The 27983-nt window shown below is 44.6% G+C and overlaps 1 protein-coding gene across 1 annotated transcript; it reads left to right on the top strand.

The window, feature by feature from the left end:
- Positions 1 to 54: 54 nt before the first annotated feature.
- Positions 55 to 27980, top strand: LOC311057154 (uncharacterized protein; the record flags this gene model as incomplete). The annotated part of the gene is made up of 7 exons (XM_084074105.1): positions 55 to 328; positions 1114 to 1218; positions 1466 to 1519; positions 2180 to 2263; positions 23736 to 23819; positions 26371 to 26496; positions 27694 to 27980. The coding sequence occupies exons 1-7, from the start codon at positions 76 to 78 to the stop codon at positions 27978 to 27980; spliced, it is 993 nt and encodes a 330-aa protein (XP_083930231.1). The 5' UTR covers positions 55 to 75.
- Between the last annotated feature and the right edge of the window lie 3 nt (positions 27981 to 27983).

Below are 27983 nucleotides of genomic sequence, written 5' to 3'. Positions count from 1 at the left end.
ACAAGACAATATAGCTGGGAAACTAAATAACTGGAGTCACACTTGGAACAACTTCTACACAGACTGTGTTTCAGAATGAAGGCTCACGGAGCGTTGCTTGTGTTGCTGTTGTTGTGTGTGTGTGAGGCTGGGGCTCAGGGAGACAGTGGATTGGTCGACGCGAGACAGAGCGGCGTTGAACCAGCAACCCCCTCCATGGCTGACGTATGGAGAGAGGTGACAGGAATCAGGGACAAGATGTACAGCCTGGCCACCATGCTGGTTCAGGTGAGAGAGAGGCTGGCTGCCGGCGACAACCAAGTGCAGGAACTCAACAGACTCAATGCAGGTATTTATCACTCCTTGTTTAGTGAACACTTTTTAACACTGATGCTGTTCACATTATAGTCCCAGATATGTACAGAAAAATAAATGTACTGACCACCGTAATGACCAACAAAAAAAGAAAGCTATAGTCACAATGAACTAACAGGCAGACAGTGTGTTAACTTTCAGAGACATTTTGTTCAGATTAGTTGCAGATGTTACTGGCAGAGATGTGATGACTTGTGCAATATGTTCATAAGGATGAGTCACAACACACACTCTCTCTCTCTCTCTCTCTCTCTCTCTCTCTCTCTCTCTCTCTCTCTCTCTCTCTCTCTCTCTCTCTCTCCCGCTCTCCCTCTGCATCTCTCTCTCTCTCTCTCACCTCCCTCCCTCCCTATCTATCTCTCCCCTTCTCTCTCTCTCTCTCTCTCTCTCTCTCTCTCTCTCTCTCTCTCTCTCTCTCTCTCTGTCCCCACTACTTTATGTTTGTAGCACATTTGAACAACGAGGCAATACAATATGCTTTACACACAACATCAAGCAAACAAAACACAATTATTCAATGACATAAAAATACAACAGAATTCCCTTTGTATTGAACAAAAAATACAATTACAGTGCAGAAGAGAAAGAAGTGAAGGCTGTTTTCCTGGCACCACAGTGACAGTTCTGCCACATCCTCCATGTACATGTGGGCACTCTCATCATCGTTTGAGATCAGGTCCACCATCACTGTGTCGTCAACACACTTGATGTGCCGGGCCTCATTTTAGGGGATCTTTTTCTCCGTGATTTATTTTTCAGAAATGGCTGCCAAGTTGACTGCAAGTGAATCCCAGGTGGAAGTCGTTCAGACCAGACTGAGCAGCAGTGAGAACAATGTGGAGGCCTTGAAGAAAGAAAGTGAAGGTGATTAGAACAGAAGGATGTTCAGTGAATGCAGGCAGGACAGGACAGTGTTGGAGAAAAAAAACAATTACTTCAGATAGTTTTCACATATTCTAATAATTTGAGAACAGATACTGTGTTGATAATGTCATTTACTGTATGTTTGATCCATAATAATCAACATGAGAAAGTTAACCTACTCAAATGAAACGTCATGTGTATTTAGTATTTAGGAGTTGAGTTCATATTAATGTTGTGTTGATTTCAGCCCATGTTGCTGCCAGTGAGGCCCAAGTGGAGGAACTGAAGAGACAGAATGCAGGTATGAAACCTTCATGTTTGACACACATGTTCTAGTGCCACTAGTAGGGGCACAAACAGCAGCAGGTGCAGTACATAAGGTGTAGTGGCCCACTACACCTTATGTACTGCACCTGCTGCTGTTTGTAACCTCACCTTAGGTCTTTGCACTCGTACAAAGATGTTCACACAGCCCATCTGTGCACCCAGCACCACAAACAACTTTTAACCCCTTAATGGAGAGGCTAGTGTGTTTACTGTGAGACGAGACCTTTATGGGCAGGCTCTCTCTCTCTCTCTCTCTCTCTCTCTCTCTCTCTCTCTCTCTCTCTCTCTCTCTCTCTCTCTCTAAGCAAGAGAAGTTTGTTTGTTGGTGGATGATAATTGGCACAAGGAAAGAATAATCAGACTTTGAAGATTACAGAGAGAGAGTATGAATGACAGACATCCATTCAGAATGACGTGTGGTATCAGACCGGCACGGTCTGATACCACAGGACAGGACAGTGTTGAAAAAATGACTTCATTTAGTTTTCATTTATTTTTATAATTTGAGAACAGATACTGTATTGATAATGTAATTTACTGTATATTTGATCCCTAATAATCAACATGGGAAAGCTTACCCACTCAAACTTTATGTGTATTTGTGATTGATTTAATATTAATGTGTTGATTTCAGCCCATGTTGCTCAGCTGTCCATCGTAGAAACCAGGCTCACTGCCAGTGAGACCCAAGTAGAGGATCTGAAGAGACAGAATGCAGGTAAACCTTCATGTTCATGTTCTAGTGCCACTACACCTTATTATACCGTACTGCACCTGCTGATGTTTGTAACCTCACCTAGGCCTTTGCACTGGTACAAAGATGATCTCTGCACCCAGCACCACAAACAGCTGTGGGACGCACGCAACCAACTTTTTACCCCTTAATGGAGAGGCTAGCAGGTTTACTGTGAGACGAAACCTTTTTGGATGAATGTTCAGACAGACAGGGCCGTGTTTATGCACAGGCAATGTAGGCACATGCCTATGTCTTGTCTGCGCGCGCGTGCATGTGCGCTGAGGGGGGGGGGGGGCCCGAAAACTGTCCGTTGCCTAGGTCGCATTTTGACATTAACACGGCCCTGCAGACAGAGAGATAGAGAGAGTTGGAGAGTGAGAAGGAGAAACAGAGAAAAAGCAAGAGGAGTAAACATAGGCTATATTTCAAGTTGTGCAATTTGATTATTGGTGGATGATGACAATTGGCACAAGGAATGAATAATCAGAGAGAGAGAGAGAGAGAGAGAGAGAGAGAGAGAGTGAATGACAGACATCCATTCAGAATTACATGTGGTTGTTGAAAAAATGACTTAATTTGGTTTTCATTTATTTTAATAATTTGAGAACAGATACTGTGTTGATAATATACAGAGATGGGAATGGGAAGTAACGAAGTACAAGTACTTCGTTACTGTAACAAAGTACTTTTTTCGAGTATCTGTACTTTACTGAGTACTTCTTTTTCTGACTACTTTTTACTTTTATCCGTTACATTTTAACACAAGTATCTGTACTTTCTACTGAGTACATTTTGAAAACAGGCTTGTTACTTTAGTTTTAATGCTAAATATTAATGTTGCGCGGCAGCAGGCAGATCAGACGAAAAGAAGCGCTCATGCATGCAGTCGCTGTTACGTCTGTTAGCTCTGGCCACTGGTGTGTGACACATAGGGTGCATCCACACATGTCGGAAGTCCCGTCCACTCCCATGTTATAGGAAAAACCGGACCGGAACTTCCGGTTTTTAACTTAACATGGGAGTGGACGGGGCTAGCGTCACGTAGCGTAGCGTTGCACGTCAGTGTACGCTCATGTGTGGATGTACCCAGTGGGTGCATCCACACATATCCGTTTACGACCGTACGGGGAAGTCCCATCCACTCCCATGTCAAAAAAAAAGCGGAAAGACGGACGCAATTCGGTCCGGAAAAAGCATATCCGGGTTCCGCTCAAGAAACGATCACCCGGAAGTGATAGGCACCAACCAATCGTCCTGTGTTCTCTCCACTGGGCGTGTTTGTCTCTTGTAGTTTCCTTACAGGGGAAATGCAAGGCAGACGTTCCAGCACAAACACAAAAGTATAACACATGCACTCTATTTCAATACATGTAAACGTCCTTATTTATTGGTGGTGAATGGCCTGAATACTTTGCACGGTTTAGTTGATCCCTTATGAATAGCTTACGTGAGCACAATAAAGAATAGAGATTAATACATTAAATTACTATCCAAAATACATTATAATGAGAATTATGAGGACCAGTTATATGAAGATAAGATATAATATAATATTATAATGAACATTAGTGAGGACCAATTATATGTAGATAAGATATAATATCATATTATAATGAGCATAATAAAGAATAGCAGAATAATAAATTAAATTACTATCCAAAATAAATGAGAAGTTTCTTTTTATTAATTCTACAGTTTCACACACAAACGTGGGCTACAAAAAACCAAACATGTCTGTGCTTTATTGTCATAAATTGCACTCTTCCACAATATGAATCTGTCATTCATGATTATTGATGTAATTCACATGTATGTCTGTATTTCTTTGTTGTCTGTATTGTCTTTGATGTGGGCAACGAGACCAAAGTTATTTTGGTCTCCTTGTAGTCTGTTTAAATGTGTTTTCTTATTTACTTATTTATTAACTATGGTATTCCCTTATTCTTTAAAAAAAAGTGTATGTTTTATTTTACCTTACTTATATATATATATATATATATATTATGCTCCAATTGTAGCATAAAATATATAAGGTAAAATAAAACATAAACATTAACTGCTGTTCAGCAGCACTTTGTAACTCATGTTTTGAAAAGTGCTATATAAATAAGTTATTATTTTTTTATTATGTAGCCTACTTAAACCCTCTATTCTCAGTAAAAACAGACCTACTTTTCTTGGACGCTTTTTTTTTCTCTGCCAAAAATAGCAGATCTACAAGCTCACAACGCGTCGCGCTGCAACACGTTGTGAGCTTGTAGATCGGCTATTTTTGGCTTATGTTCCCCCCATCTGGGGTTCATGTGGTTAATACTATTCATAATAATGTAATTGTGTTGAAATGTTTTTGTCAAGGCACCTTACATAAAACATTAATATTATCCAGTGATATGAAAACATTAGCTAATGTTTTCATATCACTGGATAATATTAATATTTTTTATTGCACGTGCATAATGTTTTCATGATGAATAGTAGTGTTATGCAGTTCTCACTTGTCTTGTACAAATAGCACTAGTCAATGAACTACACTTCCTGAAAAACGGCGCTGCCCACCAGCTGCTCAAAGATCCGGAAGATATCAAAGTAACGTCGGATCCGGAACAAGGGCTTCCGTCTCGTAGCGTACCGTTTCACGCCAGCAAATGGAGATGTGTGGATGTACTCACTGTGGGTACATACACACAATTCCGTTCGCGACCGTACAGACGGCCGGAAGTCCCATCCACTCCCATGTTAAAAAAAAATCACACCCTGTGTGAAGGAAGCGGTGCCTTTGGGGCGGGGCGTAACTCATTTCAGTTCGTCGACTTACCAAATTTGTACTAATTTGCAAACTGGAATGATGGCTGTTTAAAGCCCAGCCAATGGGCAGACAGAGGGGGCGGGGCTTAAGTAATTACAGTTCGTCCCTATTGCTGGTTTTAGTCCATGTACAAAATTTGTACTCCGTAGCATGCTGCGAACTTGAGTTATGGCTGTTTGAAGGCCAGCCAATGGGAAGACAGAGGGGGCGGGGCTTCAGCAATTCATGCTGGTCCCTATTGGTGGTCTAAGTCCACATACCAAATGTGGACTTGGTGGCATGCTGCAAACTGGAGTTATAGCTAAATCCAGTGCTCATCCCGTGCTCATACGGGCGCTGGGGGTCCCTGGACCCCTCTTTGATAACGTGAGCAAGTCATGCGCCTCGCTATTGGTGGTGTAAGTCCACATACCAAATTTGGACTTGGTGGCAGGCTTCAAACTGGAGTTATAGCTGTTTAAAATCCCGTGCCCTAAACGGGCGGACGGACATAGCATACGTGGGGGGTCCCTGGACCCCGCTTTGATAACTTCAGCAATTCATGCTCGTCCCTATTGGTGGTGTAAGTCCACATACCAAATTTGGACTTGGTGGCAGGCTTCAAACTGGAGTTATAGCTGTTTAAAATCCCGTGCCCTAAACGGGCGGACGGACATAACATACGCGGGGGGTCCCTGGACCCCTCTTTGCTAACTTCAGCAATTCATGCTCGTCCCTATTGGTGGTCTAAGTCCACATACCATATTTGGACTTGGTGGCATGCTGCAAACTGGAGTTATAGCTGTGTAAAATCCCGTGCTCATCATCCCGTGCTGATACGGACGGACGGACGGACATACGGACAAAGTCAAGCTTAGAGCGGTTGGCACCGCTAAAAAATGGAAAGACGGACGTGATCCGGTCCGGAAAAAGCACATCCGGTTTCCGCAACACATTTGTATACATAACAAAATTGCCGGATCCGGAACAAGAGCTTCCGTTTCGTAGCGACCCGTTTCACGCCAGCAAACGGAGATGTGTGTATGTACCCACCGGGTGCATCCACACAGCTGTGTTCCGTCAGCAACGATAACGGAGCAACGATAAGACTTCCGGTGGACGATCTCTTCAGAATAAGAGTACCCTCTAAAAATCAAAATAAAGTAGAAAAACGGTTAATTTGCACATTAAAACTACAAATTAAGCATTTAAACGAAGCTATACAACACATATTATGTTTCTGTGTAACAAAAACATTTTTTTAAACATTAATTATTTATCTAACTGGATAAATGGTCAGAAAAGGTCAGAAAAGTGCCGTTCTCAGACAAAAGTGGACACTGGACAGGCGCCGGCGGACACTGCCGACACTTCTGACATACGCACGCGTGCGGGGACACCTCCCCTACAACGCCACACTCTCCGCTAAGCGGGAGAGGTGTAAAAAAAAGTGTGGCGGACCGTCCAGTGAGGTCAGAAAAGGTCAGAAAAGTGCCGTTCTCAGACAAAAGTGGACACTGGACAGGCGCCGGCGGACACTGCCGACACGTCTGACATACGCACGCGTGCGGGGACACCTCCCTACAACGCCACACTCTCCGCTAAGCGGGAGAGGTGTAAAAAAAAGTGTGGCGGACCGTCCAGTGAGGTCAGAGGTCAGAAAAGGGCCGTTTTCAGTGCATAGCCTTTACAAATTGGACGCTGGACACGAGACAGCTATTTGGCGTGGCACTTGTGACATACGCACAAGGTTTATCATACCTGCCATTCCATCTGTACTTAAATTTTATTTCTGTTATCTATAAAAAAAAAATCTACTTCATTACATCGGTATTGTTACTTGTTACTGACATATTTTGTTTGGTTGTGTTAGCACAGTCTCTGTAGAAACAGGTCTCAACATTTCACTGCTTGTACCTGTATTGAGTAAGTGACAAATAAGTCCCTCTTGATTCTTGTTCAGATTAGTTCCAGAGTTCTCTTTGAAAATGTCACACATTTTGAAATGACTCCACATCCATTGCCTGATTGATATTAAGCTGGTAGGTACACATGATGTAATACACATGCCACTAAAAGTATTCACTTAAAAGCTTATTTTCATTCATTATTTATATTCTTTATAATTGTGAATGTTAAAAATTGTGGGGTTCTGCTATAGCCACTTACAAAACGTATACACTATTTCAATGTTAAATGATAGTGTTGTTTACAGTCAAACTGGGTTTGTGTCAAATATACTGCAGTTCTCGCATTAGTTTATATGAATGAATGAATGAATTTTATTTGTATAGCGCTTTTCCAAACAAAGTTACAAAGTGCTTTACATACATGTTAAAAACCGCAAACATCAGCAAGAGAGAAAATAAAATAAGAAAACTTAGAAAACAAACATAACATCCAGGAGGGCCCAATCCGAGGATCTAAACTGGCACACTGGCTCATGAGGTTTCAGCATGTCCACAATGTAACTGGGGGCCAGTCCATGTAGGGCTTTAAAAGTGATCAATAAAATCTTAAAATAAATTCTGTAGCTCACGGGCAGCCAATGTAGGGCAGCCAGGATGGGTGTAATATGGTCTCATTTCCTTGTGTTGGTGAGTAACCTTGCAGCAGAGTTTTGCACCATCTGGAGACGGGATATGGCTTTTTAGCGGTGCCAACCGCTCTACATTTGACTCTGTCTGTCCGTCCGTCCGTCCGTCCGTCCGTCCGTCCGTCCGTTATGTCCGTCCGTATGTTTGAACACGGCAAAGAAGCAACACATGTGCCACTTCAACACACACACACACACACACACACACACACACACACACACACACACACACACACACACACACACACACAAGCCAATACTGCACACATGCGCACACACGCACACATACACACTTGACGTCCGTATGTCCGTCCGTATGTTATGTCCGTCCGTTTGAGCACGGCATTTAAACAGCTATAACTCCAGTTCGCAGCATGCTACGGAGTACAAATTTTGTACATGGACTAAAACCACCAATAGGAACGCACTGAAATTAATTAAGCCCCGCCCCCTCTGTCTTCCTATTGGCTGGGCTTTAAACAGCCGTAAGTCCAGTTTGCAGCATGCCACCAAGTCCAAATTTGGTATGTGGACTTAGACCACCAATAGGGACGAACTGTAATTACTTAAGCCCCGCCCCCTCTGTCTGCCCATTGGCTGGGCTTTAAACAGCCATTATTCCAGTTTGCAGCATGCTACCAAGTACAAATTTGGTAAGTGGACTCAGACCACCAATAGGGACGAACGGAAATTAGTTAAGCCCCGCCCCAAAGGCACCGCTTCCTTCACACAGGGTGTGATTTTTTATTTATACCTGAGTAGAGGGAGTTACAGGGGGTGCTCCTTCCATTCCGACATCTCGCCACTCCGACTAGTGGCTTCCGCGTGCGGTTAGGGTTAGGGTTAGGTATAGGGTTCGTTAACGTCGGAAAGGCGACATGCACCCGAGTTACAGTAGTCTAAGCGGGATGAAATAAAGGCATGTATGACAGTTTCCAGGTCTGCAGTGGATATGAATGATTTTATCTTGGCAATGTTCCTAATCTGGTAGTAGCAGGACTGGACTACTCTTGTGACTTGTGTGTTAAATGAAATGGCTGGGTCAAAAATTATACCCAGGTTACGGGCAGTGTGGGTGATATTTGGAGCTAAAGTGACAAGTTCAGAGTGGAAGGAGTGGAAGGAGTAGGTGTTACCGGCCTCAGACCTAGGGGAATCTGGGTCGGTACAAGTGACACACAGGCAAGGGTGCACTGTGGATCTGTGAAAAACGAGGAACAGACACGTTACTTTTATCTTGCCTTGCTCAGCCAGCAGCGGTTTATTACTCAACAAATATCAATATGATTTACCATCTAAATACTTTCAATCATATCATTTCAATACTTTCAATATCACAAAATACTGTTTAACAGTCCAACAGACATTTTACAATATTGGCAAAAATACAATAAATCAAATAATACAAAAATACAATGTATTCTTCATAAACCCCAAATAAAGTGCAAAACAATAATACATTCAGTATTCTTACTCCAAATAAACACTTACTACTGTGGTCAGAATCATCAGATTCCATCAACAATAATACATTTCCTAAATCTAATACTCTTATATTCATACCATTAGCTCAAAATACACATTGAAAATAACACGTTCTCAGTCACAAAAGCACGCACGCACGTGCACGCGCACAACGTGTGCTTTCTGTGTGGTTTCTGTGTGGTAACACAGTGAAACAGTCTACCTGGCAGCAGCCATTATTCAACTCAACAAAACAATAAAACTACTCGTCCAAACTTACTTCAGGTACACTCAAAACGTTACAAAACATGTCACTGACAGTTCACATTAGTTTTTCTTAGGAATGTTTTACATAGTTAAATCATTACCTGAGAAAAACGAGGAACAGACACGTTACTTTTATCTTGCCTTGCTCAGCCAGCAGCGGTTTATTACTGAGCTGCGCATGTGTGGGCCGGGAGGCATACGTTAGTCCGACAGAGCATTCCTCCGACAGCCCAAAACTCCTACTATAGAGCAAACTAAGAAATGTGTATATTAGGCTATACTGCGTGTATTATTAGCCATGCGTCTCTCCCTCTCTCTCTCTCTCTCTCTCTCTCTCTCTCTCTCTCTCTCTCTCTCTCTCTCTCTCTCTCTCTCTCTCTCGTAAGTAGATCTGTCTGATTATGCATATAATAGCCTGTGCGTTCATCCTATTCTTTATTATCGTGGAGAAATTGAGGCTATTCAAGAATTATTGTTATTATTATCATTATTCGTTGCGCACTGTCCAATACAATACAAACCAATGCGCTGGTGCGCATATCTAAACACACCCACCTGGCACAAGTTAACATCTTCTAATTCTCCAGGAATGTCTGTGATTATAATTTTCCTATGATCAGCAGATGTGAGAGTGTCAATTGCTTGTGTCAATTGTGTTTATATAAGATGATAGTCTATTCAAAGAGGACAATTTGTGTCGCGCGATGCCATTTGCTCCAAATGACACACTTCAGTTTTATTCATGGTTTACACAGGAAATAATGAACTGATTACAATAATATAAAATTCTCTCAAATCAGTAACAGGTAGGTGATACATATGTCCATCAAATATGGTTTTATTGAAAGGCAATCCAAGGTTAGAGCTTGGAAACCAACCTTCGGGGAATGTCTGACGGCTTGGAGTGCGGCGCCTCGGTGCGGCCACAGAGATCATCTTGGAATTTGTCATTACAATTTTACTGTAATCCACAAAAGTGTGACTGTTAATTTATTATTATTATTATTATTATTATTATTACATACCTTAATATTGCAATAATAGACCTTATTATTATTACTTGAGTATTTCCATTTTTCTATATACTCCACTACATCTCAGAGGAAAATATTGTAGCCTACTTTTAATCCGCCACAATTATTTGAAAACGTTAGTTATGATGTAGATTTAGATTGATATTATTACATCCCCAACCACTTCAGCCCTATTATTATAATACTAATAATTATTATTATCGTTTTGTCCCTGTTGGTGTACAGTTGGTTCTGGTTGCAATGGATACAGTAGCTGTCGGGCCGGGCGTCCGTCTGTCTGTCTGTCTGTCTGTCTGTCTGTCTGTCTGTCTAGAAATGCTTAATAAAGTAAACAACAAAATAATAATTTATTTTAGCAATTTCGCACAGATACAATAAAGTCCTTCATGGCAATAGGCTAAGTGCCAAATAACACCATAATGTCCATAAGTTAGGCCTACATAAGCTTCATTCCAACACCCACCCACTTCAGCACCTTGGACAGAGTCACTGGGTTGAGAGGAGAAGAAAAAGGAGAAGAAAAAATAAATTAAAATCTGGTGACGGCATGATACGATGGAGCTGGTAGATCGGCTTGTAGATCGATCTGTCTGTCTGTGTGCAGAATTCCCCCTTCCCACCAGTAGGTGGTGTTGTGTGATGCAATGTATGTCATGTTATTTTCAGTCAGGCAGAGTGTAGGACACCTAAGGGACCTTTGCTTAATCTATAAGTAGGTGCTGCACCTTTTGACCTACCCTTTTGCATCAGACAGGCAGATGCAGTCAGATGAGTGAATGCTCATGTAAGTTGTTGAGTTACATGTATGCCTTTGTTAAAGCACTATTGATTATTTCTGTCACCTGTGGATGTTTATTTCATTCTAGCAGCTACCCTTATTTGATACTAGCTGAATTGTTTGTTTAGCACATGGACCATGCTAGCTGAATTGTTTGTTTAGCACATGTCTGATCACTAAGCTATGCTAGCCTATACAGTATATGATGTGCCTGTATGTTATATGATTGCTTACAGTGAACCATTGTATTCTTTGTTATTATCTACAGATACTACTATTCTGACCTGTGCCTGTGTGTGCAATACTATATAAAGACACTGTGAACTGCCACCCTTGCTCTCTGTACACTTTTTGACCGAAGGCCGCTGTGGATGAGGAGACTGGCCAGTCTATAGCTCTGAACAGCTTCATTCTTTAATAGTCTGTCTGTCTGTCTGTCTGTCTGTCTGTCAGAAGTCCGCGGCCGTAAATAATAATTTAAGAAATAATAAATTATATTAAAATCCCTAAATCTATCTATCTATCTATCTATCTATCTATCTATCTATCTATCTATCTATCTATCTATCTATCTACAGTTTAGCTGTTAATTCTTGTGCGATCTTCAAACGGCTGCACATTGAATACCGTAGGTATCCAGAGGTATAGGAAATAAATAACAAAGCAGGCGTGGACTTTGGGAGCTGTCTGTGTGATCAACAAACAAAACAGATCTTCAGCTGCAATGCTCATGGGAGAGACGCGTTGTTAGCTTGTAAATCTGTGATGTTACGTCCATAAATTAAGAGAGAGAGAGAGAGAGAGAGACTTTTGGGGATTACAGTAAAATTGTAATGACAAATTCCAAGATGAACTCTGTGGCCGCACCGAGGCGCCGCACTCCAAGCCGTCAGACATTCCCCGAAGGTTGGTTTCCAAGCTCTAACCTTGGATTGCCTTTCAATAAAACCATATTTGATGGACATATGTATCACCTACCTGTTACTGATTTGAGAGAACTTTATATTATTGTAATCAGTTCATTATTTCCTGTGTAAACCATGAATAAAACTGAAGTGTGTCATTTGGAGCAAATGGCATCGCGCGACACAAATTGTCCTCTTTGAATAGACTATCATCTTATATAAACACAATTGACACAAGGAATTGACACTCTCACATCTGCTGATCATAGGAAAATTATTATGACAGACATTCCTGGAGAATTAGAAGATGTTCTGTGCCAGGCTGGGTGTGTTTAGATATGCGCACCAGCGCATTGGTTTGTATTGTATTGGACCGGTGCGCAAGGAATAATGATAATATTATAATAATAACAATAATCCTTGCATAGCCTCAATTTCTCCACCATAATAAAGAATAGGATGAACGCACAAGCTATTATATGCATAATCAGACAGATCTACTACCTGAGAGAGAGAGAGAGAGAGAGAGAGAGAGAGATAGAGAGACGCATGGCTGATAATACACGCAGTATAGCCTAATATACACATTTCTTAGTTTGCTCTATAGTAGGAGTTTTGGGCTGTCGGAGGAATGGGCTGTCGGACATATGGGTGTCGGGATATTGAGATAACTTTTGTCGGGGTAAAGGGAAGTCGGGGTAAAGGGTCAAAAATGAGTTTGCTCTATAATAAACCTGGCATAGATCAAACCTATGCCAGGTTTGATCCCTCCGCCAGATCCACCAGCACGACTGGCCCCCCCCTCACCTCCACCTTCATGGGAGAGCAGACCCCCCCTCAACCCCCCTATGTTGCAGAGCAGCCACTTTCCATCAGTGAGGCTGACGTTCGCCGCTCCTTCAGTAGGATTAATCCTCGTAAGGCAGCCGGTCCAGACGGCATTCCTGGACGTGTACTGAAAGCCTGCGCCCACCAGCTGGCAGGGGTGTTCACGGGCATCTACAACCAGTCTCTCTCCCTCAGAACTGTTCCCACCTGCTTCAAGTCCAGTACCATTATTCCCATCCCCAAACAGCAGAAAGTAACCAGTCTCAATGACTGGCGGCCCATCGTCCTCACTCCTATAGCCAGTAAGTGTTTTGAGGGTCTGGTCAAAGCAATAATGTGTCCCATGCTTCCCCCCACTCTGGACCCCCTGCAGTTCGCATACCGGCCTAACAGGAGTACAGAAGATGCCATTACCCACGTCCTCCACACTGCCCTCTCCCACCTGGAGGGGAGAAATACTTATGTGAGAATGCTTTTCGTTGACTACAGCTCGGCATTCAACACCATAGTACCATCTAGGCTCGTCAGTAAGCTCCAGGACCTGGGTCTGCCAAAAGGTCTGTGCGACTGGATCCTGGACTTTCTGACGGGCCGCCCCCAGGTGGTAAGAGTGGGCGACTGGACCTCCTCTTCACTGACTCTGAGTACAGGAGCACCACAGGGCTGCGTTCTGAGTCCACTCCTGTACTCCCTCTATACACACGACTGCGTGGCCCTGCATCCCACAAACACCATCGTCAAGTTTGCAGACGACACGGTGGTAGTGGGGCTGATCACCGGGGATGACGAGGTGGCATATAGAGAGGAGGTAACCAACCTTGAGCAGTGGTGTGGAGAGAACCACCTCCTTATGAATGTGGCCAAGACCAAGGAGGTCATTGTGGACTTCAGGAAGGGGAGGGACCCACAGCCCCCTGTTACCATCGGCGGTGCTGTAGTGGAGAGGGTGGAAACCTTCAAGTACCTGGGAGTTAACATTAACGAGAAGCTGAAATGGGAGGGACACACATCTCTGGTGGTCTCAAAGGCCCAACAGCGCCTATATGGACTCAGGCGTCTCAAAAAGTTTGGTCTGAGTCAAAAAACCATCAAGGCCTTCTATCGTGGGACAGTTGAAAGCCTGTTGACCAGCAGCTTCACCAGCTGGTATGGAAGCTGTACGGACAAGGACCATAAGGCCCTAAGAAGGGTGGTGCGCACAGCTGAGCGCATCATTGGATGTCAGCTGCCCAGCCTGGAGGAACTGCATAACCAGCGCTGCCTCAGGAAGTCCCTGAGGGTCATCAAGGACCCCACACACCCCCATAACAGTCTGTTCGCTATGTTGCCGATGTGACAGGGTCAAAGCAGGGGGGTGAAACCAAATTGTAACATTTTTTATTGATGATGAAAAACCTGTATTACGCACTTAAAAACATCATTCTCTTAACTATATTTCTGCACTGCATGTTTTATGGTTGACAATGTATTTCCCCCCGGTCCCCGAGCCACTTGACATTGGACTCCCCTATAGGCTGTGTGACATTGGCCTTGTGACAGCGGACGGCCAATGTCCCCAGGTCACGCTGGTGGCAGAGCGAATGAGGGCGGAGTAGGGTGTGGCCCACCTTATTCAAAAGTGAGCGCGAGCCACTTGGACAGCGGAGAGACAGGCATACAGGGCAGTGTGGAAGTGACAGCCAGAAGGGACGGTTGTGCACAGGAGGAGCAGACATACCACGGAGCAGAGGTGGGGAATACAGTGATCGCGGCACGTACCAAGCCACCAGCAGCGGACGGTGAGCAGACGGCGCAGTAGCAGCAGAGACGGGGAGGACAGACAGACGAACCAAGGAACGGAGGAGAGGTCCAGTGGCGATAACGTTGCGCGCTTCACACCCTCAAAGCCAGACGTACAGTCTGGCGGGCGAGTAAGTGTCCTTCTATGCAACGTTACCTTTATAAACCCACGGTCCTAAACCTCATATGTGAAATATACCTGAACAGATGAACTGGTTCTAGTTTCTATGATTGCAGGCAATACGCACGAAGACAAGAAGAGACAGTGATTCCTGGCCTAAACCCCCGCTCCAGTTAAACCCCATATAAGGACATTCCCACCTTTTGCATTGAACCGTGATGAGTATATGACATATAGCAATTGAATTGGCACTTGGCACTTTACTGCTTCAGTAATAGTTGGCACTTTAACGCTAAATTCATTATTTATTTGCTATAGTTTGCACAAGCCCTGTCTGTTTTTAGTGTTTGGTGATTGTCTGTATTCCTGTATTTTAGTTAGTTAGTGGGCGCATTAGGAGGTTGAGGTTTTAGAATTAGTGTTATATTTTGTTTATGCTTTTCAATATTTTATGGCTTATAGACGCCACTGTATTAGCTTAATAAAATAGATTACCTTTTTATACAAACCTGTTTCCGTCCAGCTTTCTCCAAGGGATATGTGTTGAAGTGTTGTTTTCATTTAAAAGTATTGTACTTACCTGGGTAAACTCGAACCTGTGAATAGCCTAAGAAAGAGTGTTACAGAGGACCCTACCTCTTAAATAAAAAGGTGGCGTAGTCTTGCAGTACCTAACAAACAGTATTATTCTCACAGTAATTACGCACCCCGCACTTTACCGTGCAACTGATATTTTATTGTTGTGAGTTTAATGTGTATTGTTATTTATTTATTATTGAGACAAAGTAAAGAGTGTCAGCATTCTAAAAAGAAGTGGCAAGTTACATGTGACAACCTGGCCACCGTCACATATTTGGCGTAGCGCGGCAGGACTGGGTAGAGAACAACACAAAATCCCTAAGAGAAACTGTATTGAAATTTTGCTGCTTTGCTGCTTTTTGTTTTGTTTTGTTTGGTTGAATCAAGAAAGTAATGATGATGATGCCAGTGTATCCAGGGGCACCGTGGCTACCTAAGTTTTCGGGCATAGAAGGTGAGGAGAAATACAGGGAATGGAGAGAACAGATTAAAGGATTATTGGGCACTCAGGATTTAACAGAGGAGAAAAAAGTTGCTTTTGTAGTACAGACCCTTACTGAGGAAGCTAAGCGACAAATTAGTGTAATTGACAAGGAAGATCGCAATACAGTGGCCAAAGTCTTTAAATGTTTAGACACGTTGTATAAAACATCTGTTTCTGCTTCCCAAGCTCGTGCCTTGTTCTATGGCTGTGCGCAACGCGCAGGCGAAAGTGTGCAGGCTTATATTTTGAGGCTTAGAGAGTTGTTCTGCGGGCTGCGGCGGCTCGACCCAGACACCGCTCCCTCCGATGCCATTCTGCGAGAGCAGTTACTTGTAGGACTGTCTGAAGGCCCTCTGGGTCAAGCCTTAAGAATATATGCCCGTCGAAACCCCACAGAAGACTTCGCCGCCCTAAAAAATGAGGCCTTCCTACTAGACACTGAACATAGAAGAGAAGGGACTGCTGAAATCTTGTGCCATGCTGTTAAACCTGTCTCTATCCCAACACCCTCACAGGAATCTGAATGGAGAGAGAAACTGAAACAGGAGATTATGGAAGACGTCAAATCGCAAATGCAGGGGTTTACGCAGGAGCTCATGAAAGAGATCAGACCGCTCCTTCGACCCAACACCACCGATACACGACCTCGCGGTTCGCCTCCATCTGAACGACGCCGGGAGCCGTACCAACGCAACGAGTGGGATGAGGGAGGTAGGCCGATCTGTAGGAGCTGTAGGCAGTCTGGGCACATTGCTCGCTTTTGTAAATCTGACCCCAATCATTTAAACTAGTACGCCCTGTCGCCGAGGTCCGGGAGACAGGGGTGCAGCGCGCACTCGCCAGATCAAGGGCTAATGAAGTGTTTATTGGGGACTGTCCGACTATTGGGATCACTATGGGAGGAGTCCACTTAAGGGGGTTATTGGATACTGGGTCACAAGTCACATTAATGCAGCAAAGCTTATTTGAGGAAAAATTCTCACACCTAACGTTGGGAAATGGGCCCCTTGTTTTTAAATTACGCGCCGCTAATGGTCTTGACTTACCGTACACTGGCTATGCCATATTGGACCTAGAGCTGGAGGGAATGAAGATCCCAGGGAGAGGAGTTGTAATCGTGAAAGATGAACATTGTACTCAACCGCTGATTATTGGGATGAATGTCGTGAACGCTGTATGGCATGCCCTCTTTAAATGGCCTGGGAGGCCTGTGTTTCCATGTCAGCAGGGAAGGACGCTGTGGAAGGACGCATTCGCCACCTGTAGGAGGGTGGAGGCAGTGACGAACGAAGATGGGTCCATCGGTTATGTGTGGCCGGTCGGCCGGCGGAAGATTCGAATCCCCGCGCAGAGTGAAGTGATGATCTGGGGCCGCGCTTGGAGAGGACCAAATGGAGCGGACTACGAGGCCTTGATGGAAGCCTTGCCGGATGGAAAAGATTTGGGAGTGGCCCGTGCCCTCGTCACGGTGCGCCACGGACGTGTTCCCATACGAGTGTGCAACCCACACGCATATAGTCTGGTCCTGGACCGCCACCAGAAGCTGGGGAGGCTGTACCCGGTGGAAGAAGCGGATGTCCGAGGCGGCAGGGACCTGAGCCTGTCCCTGGGGACCGACGGAGAGGTGGAAGTGGCCGTAATCAGTGTGGAAGATGATGGACCACTGAAGACCCTGCCCGAAGAGATGGAAGTGTTGACGGAGCGTGATGACCTGCCGGAGGCGCAGAAGAGAGAGTTACACGAGATGTTGTGTCGGTGGAAGAAGGTGTTCGCCATCCATGACGAGGATTTCGGACGGACGGACGTCGTGCAACACCAGATACCGACCGGAGACGCGGCACCCATACGAGAGCGACACCGGCCGTTGCCGCCCTCCATGTACCGGGAGATGAAGACCCTCCTGAATGAGATGCTGGAGAAGGGAGTCATCAAGGAGAGTTGCAGTCCGTGGGCGGCACCTATCGTACTGGTCAAGAAGAAAGATGGCAGCTGGAGGTTCTGCGTCGACTACAGGAAACTTAACGCCGTGACGCACAAGGACGCCTTCCCCCTACCCAGGATAGAAGAGACGCTCACCAGCCTGACGAAGGCGCAATGGTTCTCCACGTTAGACCTGGCCAGCGGGTATTGGCAAGTAGGAATGGATCCCCGGGACCGGGAGAAGACCGCCTTTACGACCCCGCTGGGCCTGTTCGAGTTTCAACGCATGCCGTTCGGGCTTTGTAATGCGCCCGCGACGTTCCAGAGGCTGATGCAGCAGTGTCTGAGTGGTCAGGTGACAGAATCCTTGCTGGTATATCTTGATGACATTATAGTATATTCACCTGACTTCTCCTCTCATCTACAGCACCTCGAGCTCGTCTTCCAACGCCTGTGGAGACATGGACTGAAGCTGCGGTTAGACAAATGCAAACTTCTGCGGAGGGAAGTGCAATTTCTGGGCCATGTCGTGGACAAAGAGGGAGTGCGGCCCGATCCGGAGAAAGTGGTGGCAGTGCGGGACTGGACACCACCCTCAACGGTCCGCGAGGTCCGCGCGTTTCTAGGTCTAGCGGGTTACTATAGGCGTTTCGTGTCCTCTTTTGCTGCTATAGCACGACCCTTAAACAACTTATTGATAGGAATCCCAAATGACGTAAAATCCCACCAGTGTAAAGTCGAGTGGACTTCGGAGTGCCAGCGGGCGTTTGATGCGTTAAAGAGTGCCCTCACACAAGCCCCGGTGTTAGCGTATGCGGATTATACACAGCCTTTTGTGGTTTACACTGATGCGAGTGGCCGTGGGTTGGGAGCGGTTCTAGCCCAGGTCCAAGACGGTCACGAACGTGTAATAGCTTATGCAAGCCGCAGTCTCCACCCGACCGAGCAGAATGACGCAAATTATAGCTCGTTCAAATTGGAGCTTTTGGCCCTTAAATGGGCCGTGACCGAGAAGTTTAAAGATTATCTCACTGGCGCTCGATTCACAATATTCACGGACAATAACCCTGTTGCGCATCTCCAAACGGCTAGATTGGGAGCTGTGGAACAACGGTGGGCTGCTCAACTTGCGTCGTTTACTTTCGACATCAAGTATCGACCGGGCAAAAACAACGCCAACGCTGATGCCCTATCGCGGTTCCCAGTGCAGCCTGTAGATGTGGCGGCTGTACAATCGACGCCAGCAGCCCGGGAGGATGAGTGGAGAGAGACGCAGGATCGGGATCCAGATGTGCAGGTGGTGAAGAGGTGCGTGGAACGGGGGAGAGCCCCTAATATGGTGGAGAGGAAGAATTGGACTCGGGGAGCGCGGCAACTGTTACGCCAGTGGAACAAACTGATTATACGAAATCATGTGTTATATAGGAAGGTGACCGATCCTTATACCAAAGAACAATACTCACAGATCATTTGTCCAGGTTCACGCAGAGAGGAGGTATGGAGAGGAATCCACACGGCCGCGGCGCATGCTGGGTTGGAGAGGACCTTGGCCCAGCTGCGACGTCGGTTCTATTGGCCAGGCATGGAGGGAGCGGTGCGTCAGTTACAACAGGGTTGTGTCGCCTGTCGCCTGCAGAGGAACAGGTCAGAGCCTCGGGCCCCCTTACAACCCTTTGAAGTCTCATATCCACTAGAAGTAATAGCCATTGATTTCCTCACATTAGGTAGGCCTGCTGATGCGTGGCAAAACATTCTGGTAGCTACTGACTTATTCACCCGTTATAGTTGGGCTATTGCCACCCGAGACCAGACTGCGCACACCACTGTCCGTGCGTTATGGACGCATATTATCCAGCCGTTCGGCTGTCCGGCCCGGTTCCACTCAGATCGAGGCCCCAACTTCGAGTCCGAGTTAATGCACCATTTATGTCAGACTTATGGTATTGCAAAAAGTCGCACCACTCCGTACCACCCGGCTGGGAACGGTGGAGTGGAACGATTTAATCAGACATTACTGAACATGTTGCGATCACTAGACACTGATAAACAAGGAAGATGGAATGAGCACTTACCCGAGTTAGTTCATGCTTATAACAACACGATCCATAGTGCTACGGGTTATGCCCCCGCCTACTTAATGTTTGGCCGACATTTGAGGCGCCCTATAGATGTCCAGTTAGGAGTGCAGTCAGCGCAAGAGCGCATGGGAGTGGGTGGCTGGGTACAGGACCACCAACAGAGAATGGCGACAGCTTATAGGACCGCAGGGGAGAGGATGGGAGAAACGGCCAAGAGGAGAAAGCAGGTTTATGACCGTAGGGCCGGTATTACACCCCTATTACCAGGAGAGAGAGTGTGGATTCGAAATAGGAAGAGAGATGGCCAGGGGAAATTGAGTACGTGGTGGGACCCCGAGCCTTACGCAGTGATGGAACAGGTGGGAGCTACGGGGTTGGTGTACCGAGTCAGACCCGAGAAGGGGGGGCGAGAAAAGACCATACATAGAAATGCGTTGAAAGTGTGTGTAGCCCCCAGGTCGCCCCACGAGGACCCCCCAGCTGTAGTGCAGCCCGAGCAGGTAGAAGCAACAACGCCGCAGTATTATGGGTTTCTCTCCGTCCCGAGAGCACCAGATGAGCCCCGGCGCTCGGGAAGAGCAAATATAGGCCAGCCACCCCAGAGGTATGGACATGATTAGGGACAGTTGCAGGGACTGGCAACGGAAAAGTGGGGGGGGATGTGACAGGGTCAAAGCAGGGGGGTGAAACCAAATTGTAACATTTTTTATTGATGATGAAAAACCTGTATTACGCACTTAAAAACATCATTCTCTTAACTATATTTCTGCACTGCATGTTTTATGGTTGACAATGTATTTCCCCCCGGTCCCCGAGCCACTTGACATTGGACTCCCCTATAGGCTGTGTGACATTGGCCTTGTGACAGCGGACGGCCAATGTCCCCAGGTCACGCTGGTGGCAGAGCGAATGAGGGCGGAGTAGGGTGTGGCCCACCTTATTCAAAAGTGAGCGCGAGCCACTTGGACAGCGGAGAGACAGGCATACAGGGCAGTGTGGAAGTGACAGCCAGAAGGGACGGTTGTGCACAGGAGGAGCAGACATACCACGGAGCAGAGGTGGGGAATACAGTGATCGCGGCACGTACCAAGCCACCAGCAGCGGACGGTGAGCAGACGGCGCAGTAGCAGCAGAGACGGGGAGGACAGACAGACGAACCAAGGAACGGAGGAGAGGTCCAGTGGCGATAACGTTGCGCGCTTCACACCCTCAAAGCCAGACGTACAGTCTGGCGGGCGAGTAAGTGTCCTTCTATGCAACGTTACCTTTATAAACCCACGGTCCTAAACCTCATATGTGAAATATACCTGAACAGATGAACTGGTTCTAGTTTCTATGATTGCAGGCAATACGCACGAAGACAAGAAGAGACAGTGATTCCTGGCCTAAACCCCCGCTCCAGTTAAACCCCATATAAGGACATTCCCACCTTTTGCATTGAACCGTGATGAGTATATGACATATAGCAATTGAATTGGCACTTGGCACTTTACTGCTTCAGTAATAGTTGGCACTTTAACGCTAAATTCATTATTTATTTGCTATAGTTTGCACAAGCCCTGTCTGTTTTTAGTGTTTGGTGATTGTCTGTATTCCTGTATTTTAGTTAGTTAGTGGGCGCATTAGGAGGTTGAGGTTTTAGAATTAGTGTTATATTTTGTTTATGCTTTTCAATATTTTATGGCTTATAGACGCCACTGTATTAGCTTAATAAAATAGATTACCTTTTTATACAAACCTGTTTCCGTCCAGCTTTCTCCAAGGGATATGTGTTGAAGTGTTGTTCTCATTTAAAAGTATTGTACTTACCTGGGTAAACTCGAACCTGTGAATAGCCTAAGAAAGAGTGTTACAGAGGACCCTACCTCTTAAATAAAAAGGTGGCGTAGTCTTGCAGTACCTAACAAACAGTATTATTCTCACAGTAATTACGCACCCCGCACTTTACCGTGCAACTGATATTTTATTGTTGTGAGTTTAATGTGTATTGTTATTTATTTATTATTGAGACAAAGTAAAGAGTGTCAGCATTCTAAAAAGAAGTGGCAAGTTACATGTGACAACCTGGCCACCGTCACACCCTCAGGCAAGAGGTATCGAAGCATCAAAGCGAGCACAAGTAGACTGAAGAACAGTTTTTTACCCCAGGCTGTGAGACTAGCAAATAAGTCTATGAAATGAATGTATTTATTTCTATGGTGTGACGGCCTTGTATGTTGACCCTGGTCTTTTAAACTGACTTTTAAACAGTTTTTAATCTTTACGGAAGTTTAGTATTGTTATTGATGAACTGTTTTTATTCTTGTTTTATGGAGCACCCCCAACCTAAGTCTTTCACAGTGCATGTACTTGTACTTTGTACCTTGTGACAATAAACATCTTGAAAATAGTAGGAGTTTTGGGCTGTCGGAGGAATGGGCTGTCGGAGGAATGCTCTGTCGGACTAACGTAGTGCACCCGTGTGGGCCAAGACTATAGTGTTTCCTCTGTCATTCACAGGAGCGCAGGGGCGCCATCTACTGACTTGGAAGTCTAATAAGATGTGAAAACACATACAAAGTGTCACACTCACAATACTATTAGAGTAGTTCTGATAAACTTAAAAAATGGGGGGTGTATGTTTTAGTGCAAAACTTTAAATAGAGGCATTTTCTGAACCCTCTACATAGGCCTAATACCTAATACCTATCACCGTCCTTTGACTTTATTTGACTCTTAGTGAGCAAGACTGATACTTGAGTCAGCGTTTAATAGCCAGCAATTGTTTCTAATTATGACAAGCACAATAACACAAAATAATACTCCTGTGTGCAAGTCTGTTGAAAAGAAAATAACTCCAGAAGAGAGAGGCAGATTTTCATGGAACTTGGTAGAAATGATCTCCAGGCTGCCCTAGAAAAATGGCACAATCATGGTCACAGTCAATGTTACATCAGTCATATCTCAGGAACGGAGAGAGGCACAGAACAAGATGTTGGTGTGTGCCTTTATTAATGGTCTTGAAATTTTATTCTGATGTCAAACTGGGAAACTGAAATAGAAGCAAGGCTTGTCCATAGCCATGTCTGTTGTGTGGGAGTATCAACACATATCCATCAATAACTGGTCAACGCAACAGTACTGTATACACAGAAGATGCTTTAAAACTTCCTGATGAGATTCTGTGGCACTTCCTGGGACTTGTGTCCTCTTCCTAAGGCTATGGACTGAAAACGGCACTTTTCTGACGTCTGACCTCACTGGACGGTCCGCCACACTACTTTTTTACACCTCGGGCTTATCCGAGAGTGTGGCGTTGTAGGTCATAATGGTGGTAGCCTACTTGGAGAAGGAAATATTTTCTGAGGTGGTACTCAGTGTAAAAAGGTTGAGAACCACTTATTGATTTCAAGAGTTGGGTCGACTACTTGTTTGATTCCTCACATCACAGTTTGGAAACGTATCCTGGGCTTTTAAGACGGGTGCAGTACGTTAGTCCGACAGCGCATTCTAAGACGTGTGTTTGGTGGGGATCTTTAGTTTAATAGCTGTGGGGTACAATTGGCTTTGCACAGAAACATCCGGTAAAAATACTTTTACTTTTACTCATAAAGTACATTTCAGAGCCTGTACTTTTTTTTACTTTTACTCGAGTAATTATTTGAATGAGTACTTTTACCAAAGTATTTTTTTACACAAGTAATTGTACTTCTACTCGAGTACAGAAAGTCAGTACTTTTCCCATCTCTGATAATGTAATTTACTGTATGTATAATCAACATGGGAAAGCTACTCACTCAAATGAAACTTCTTGTGTGTTTATGGTTGAGTTAATATTAATGTTGTGTTGATTTCAGCTCATGTTGCTCAGCTGTCCATCGTAGAAACCAGGCTCACTGCCAGTGAGACCCAAGTGGAGGAACTGAAGAGACAGAATGCAGGTATGAAACCTTCATGTTTAACACACTTCTAGTGCTGCACCTTATGTACTGTACCTGCTGCTGTTTGTAACCTCACCTTTCTGCTGCATGTCTAACCTCAGGTACATACCTGCTGCTATGTATGTGCATATATGTTTATAGCTTTGATGATTTTTTGAAAATCACAGCATATTTCCACCAAACATATTTCATATGTATGGGGAATGACCCCACCTCACTTAAAACGTGGATATTTCTTTAAGACAAATCAGTCCTACTGGCACTCATGGCTATATATGGCCCAGGTGAACATTTTTTTTTTTTTTTTACAAAAACAGTCAAAAAGTTAACCTCGCCTTCTCCTTGATTATTATTTTTTCTTTTTACAATAGCAAAATTATCAGCTCTACAAGCTCATACTGCGTTGCATTGGAACGTGTTCTGCTATTTTGGGGTATTTGTTAGTGATTGCATCCGATAACAACCTCCTCTCTGTACTGGTTCTGTTGGACCTCAGTGCTGCATTTGATACTATTGATCACCATATGTTGTTGCAGAGACTAGAGCATCTGGTTGGCATTAAGGGTGCTGCATTGAACTGGTTTGAGTCCTATCTGTCTGACAGATTTCAAATTGTAAACGTTAACGATACACCTTCATTACGCGAAAAGGTTAAATACGGAGTCCCACAGGCTCTGTACTTGGACCAATACTATTTACTCTATATGCTTCCTTTAGGTGAGATAATTAGGAAACACTCTTACATTTCCACTGTTATGCAGATGATACACAATTATATCTATCAATGAAGCCAGATGAAACAGATCAACTGGCTAAACTTCAAGCATGTCTTATAGACATCAAGAGTTGGATGACCCGTAATTACCTACTCCTCAACTCGGACAAAACTGAAGTTATTGTACTTGGCCCTGAGCACCTCAGAGATAGATTAGCCGATGAGAATTTTACCCTTGATGGTATTACCTTGACCTCCAGGGCCACTGTAAAGAATCTGGGAGTCACGTTTGCCCAAGATATGCCCTTTCAGTCTCACATAAAACAAATTTCAAGAAATGCCTTTTTTCACCTGCGTAATATTGCAAAAGTTAGGCACATTCTGTCCCAAAATGATGCAGAAAAACGTGTCCACGCATTTGTTACTTCTAGGCTGGACTATTGCAACGCTTTATTATCAGGCTGCCCAAGTAAGTCCCTAAATAGCCTGCAGCTAGTCCAGAATGCCGCTGCACGCATACTGACTGGAACCAGAAGAAGAGACCATATCACTCCTTCATTGGCCTCTTTGCACTGGCTCCCGGTTAAATACAGAATAGAGTTTAAAGTTCTCCTCCTCACATACAAGGCTCTCAATGGACAGGCACCAGTATATCTCAAAGAACTCATCGAGCCCTATAAACCAGCCAGAAAACCACTGCGCCCACAGTATGAAAAAATGTTTACGGCTCCAGGAAACCCCCAAAAAGTTAGAACAGGAGGCAGAGCATTTAAGTTTCAGGCACCTCAGCTGTGGAACCTTCTCCCAGTCTCAGTCCGTGAAGCAGACACACTCTGTATATTTAAGACTAGACTAAAAACCTTTCTCTATGATAAAGCCTATAGCCGAAGTGTATAGACTCAGTCACCCTATAGTTATCCTCTCTCCCCTCCCCTGCCCACCTTGTGGAGCCGGCGGCCGGCGGCGGGGTTGGTCCTTTGGTTGGGCGGTCAGCCCAGGCAGCCCACCTCCCCCCCCTTCTCCTCTCGTCCTCTCTCCTCTTGTCCTCCCATTGGTCGTGTGGGTTTGTGTCCCAATGGTACAATCGTAATTAACCCTGTACGGATTCACGCTCTAGTAAGGTCTGCCACTAATTATACAACCGGGGACCCGCTCCGCGGAGTTTCTTTTATCTCCCACGTCGCAGGTCCATGGAATGCCACTACGGACCCCCAGCTGCAGCTCAAGACTGTGACTGCGGACCGGGCCTCTCCATGGAGCACGACCGTGGATTTCTACTACATTACACTATACCACTATACTATATGTACTGTATATTATTTTAACATTGTTATATTATACCATTATATACTACATACACATTATTGCTGTACTATATTATACTATCATATATATCTTACACTATTATATGTGCTACTACTGTTACTGTTACAACTTGCACTGTATCTCTTTCTGTCTCTCCTCTGTCTCTCCCTCTCTCTCTCTCTCTCTCTCTCTCTCTCTCTCTCTCTCTATCTCTCTCTCTCTCTCTCTCTCTCTCTCTCTCTCTCTCTCTCTCTCTCTCTCTCCTCTTTCCCCCGACACGGTCGAGGCAGAAGGCCGCCACCCTAGAACCTAGGGTCTGCCTGACGTTTCTTCCAGTTAAGAGGGAGTTTTTCGTTGCCACTGTCGCAAAAAATTGCTTGTTCAGGGTGGGATTGTCGGGTCTCTTCTCTACATGTAAAGTGTCTTGAGACAACTTGTTGTGATTTGACACTATACGATGAAATATAAAAGTGAATAGTATAATTTACACTTTTGCATTATAAACAGTTTGATAATGTTCTGTGTTGACAGACCAACCAAAGGTGGCCTTCTCTGCTGGTTTGGCTGTAACAGTTGGACCAGTTAGTTCTGGTGCTACCACTGTCGTCTATAAGAGAGTCTTCACTAACGTCGGCAACACATACAATACATCTACAGGTAAGTGGTGATTAAGTCATGTTATTGAACTTTACACAATTACAGTAATTAGCTCAACAACAAATTGTTACACAACTTACATATCCTCGCTCTCAGGTGGAAAAAATATTGCTTTCCAGCAAATAGCCTGTGCTCCAAATGGATCTAATGTAGTTATTATTGAGTCACAATCTCCAGTTAATACTTTTCATTTGTTCAATATTTATTAAAACACACGCACGCACGCACGCACGCACGCACACACACACACACACACACACACACACACACACACACACACACACACACACACACACACACATGCATCTCTGTTTTGGGCATGTTATTGTAGGCAAAACAAAACAAAAACTGATCCACAAGCTGGAGATGAAATATGGAGATACAAAGTTTCTGCCTGACAGCAGCTATATCTATCAAACTATCAGACACATTCACATGCTTTCACACTTTTTTTGCCAGACCCAAGGGGTCGGCCTACATGTGGCTTTGTAACCCTTTCGTCCATACATGGGCATGTCAGTTTTTTGTCCCCCTTTCGTCCATACATGGGCATAGAAGGGACCGCGCATGACGTGACTTCGCATGACACGTCATGCGAAGTCCGGCCATTCAGATTTCAACCACTAGGGGTCTGGCAGTACCAGGTCTCCTGGTTCCCTTTTTTTCTGACTCTTCTGCACAGTAACTGTTTTTTTTTACTTTTTACTTATTTTGTTTTATGCATCCTAATGTCATTGTATATTTGTGTTTCCTTTCATCTGCTGTTCTGTGTAAAGCACATTGAATTGCCTTGCTATACAAATAAATAGGGATGTCCGATATTATCGGCCTCCCGATATTATCGGCCGATATTAGCATAAAAATTGATATCGGGAAAATATCGGTATCGTTTTTTGAAGAAAAAAAAAAAAAAAAATATATATATATATATATATTTTTTTGCTTTATAAATAAGTTACAGGAGTTCTTACTGTATATGGTGTGTGTGATATGAAATTTGAGCTTACCCTAATCACAATAATCCCCGCATATATCGGTATCGGTTGATATCGGTATCGGTAATTAAGAGTTGGACAATATCGGTATATCGGTTATCGGTAAAAAAGCCAATATCGGACAACCCTACAAATAAAACTTCCTTGCCGTGCCTTGTTAATATACATTAATACAAATAAATCTTCAACTCTGTGTTTCCAGGTATTTTCACTGCACCATTGAAAGGAGTTTATCACTTCACATTCAGTGCAGCTGTCTGGGCCAAATCATCAGAAACTATGAATATCGAGATGCATAAAAATGGCAAGAAAATCATGCGTAGCATGGGTTACAATAATCATGGACAGATGGAAACCGTTTCCAACGGAATGATCATAGAGCTGGAAGAGGGAGACACAGTTTACATGAGCATACCTTCTGGCCACAGGCTCTATGATGACACAGGCAATCACAGCATGTGGAGTGGTGTTCTGGTCTATTCTATGTAACAC

The sequence above is a fragment of the Gymnoscopelus microlampas genome (assembly GCF_963454915.1).
Source record: "Gymnoscopelus microlampas genome assembly, chromosome: 12".
Taxonomy (NCBI): Eukaryota; Metazoa; Chordata; class Actinopteri; order Myctophiformes; family Myctophidae; genus Gymnoscopelus; species Gymnoscopelus microlampas.
The sequence above is the reverse complement of the archived record's forward strand: the minus strand, read 5'-3'. Positions and strand labels throughout refer to the sequence as shown.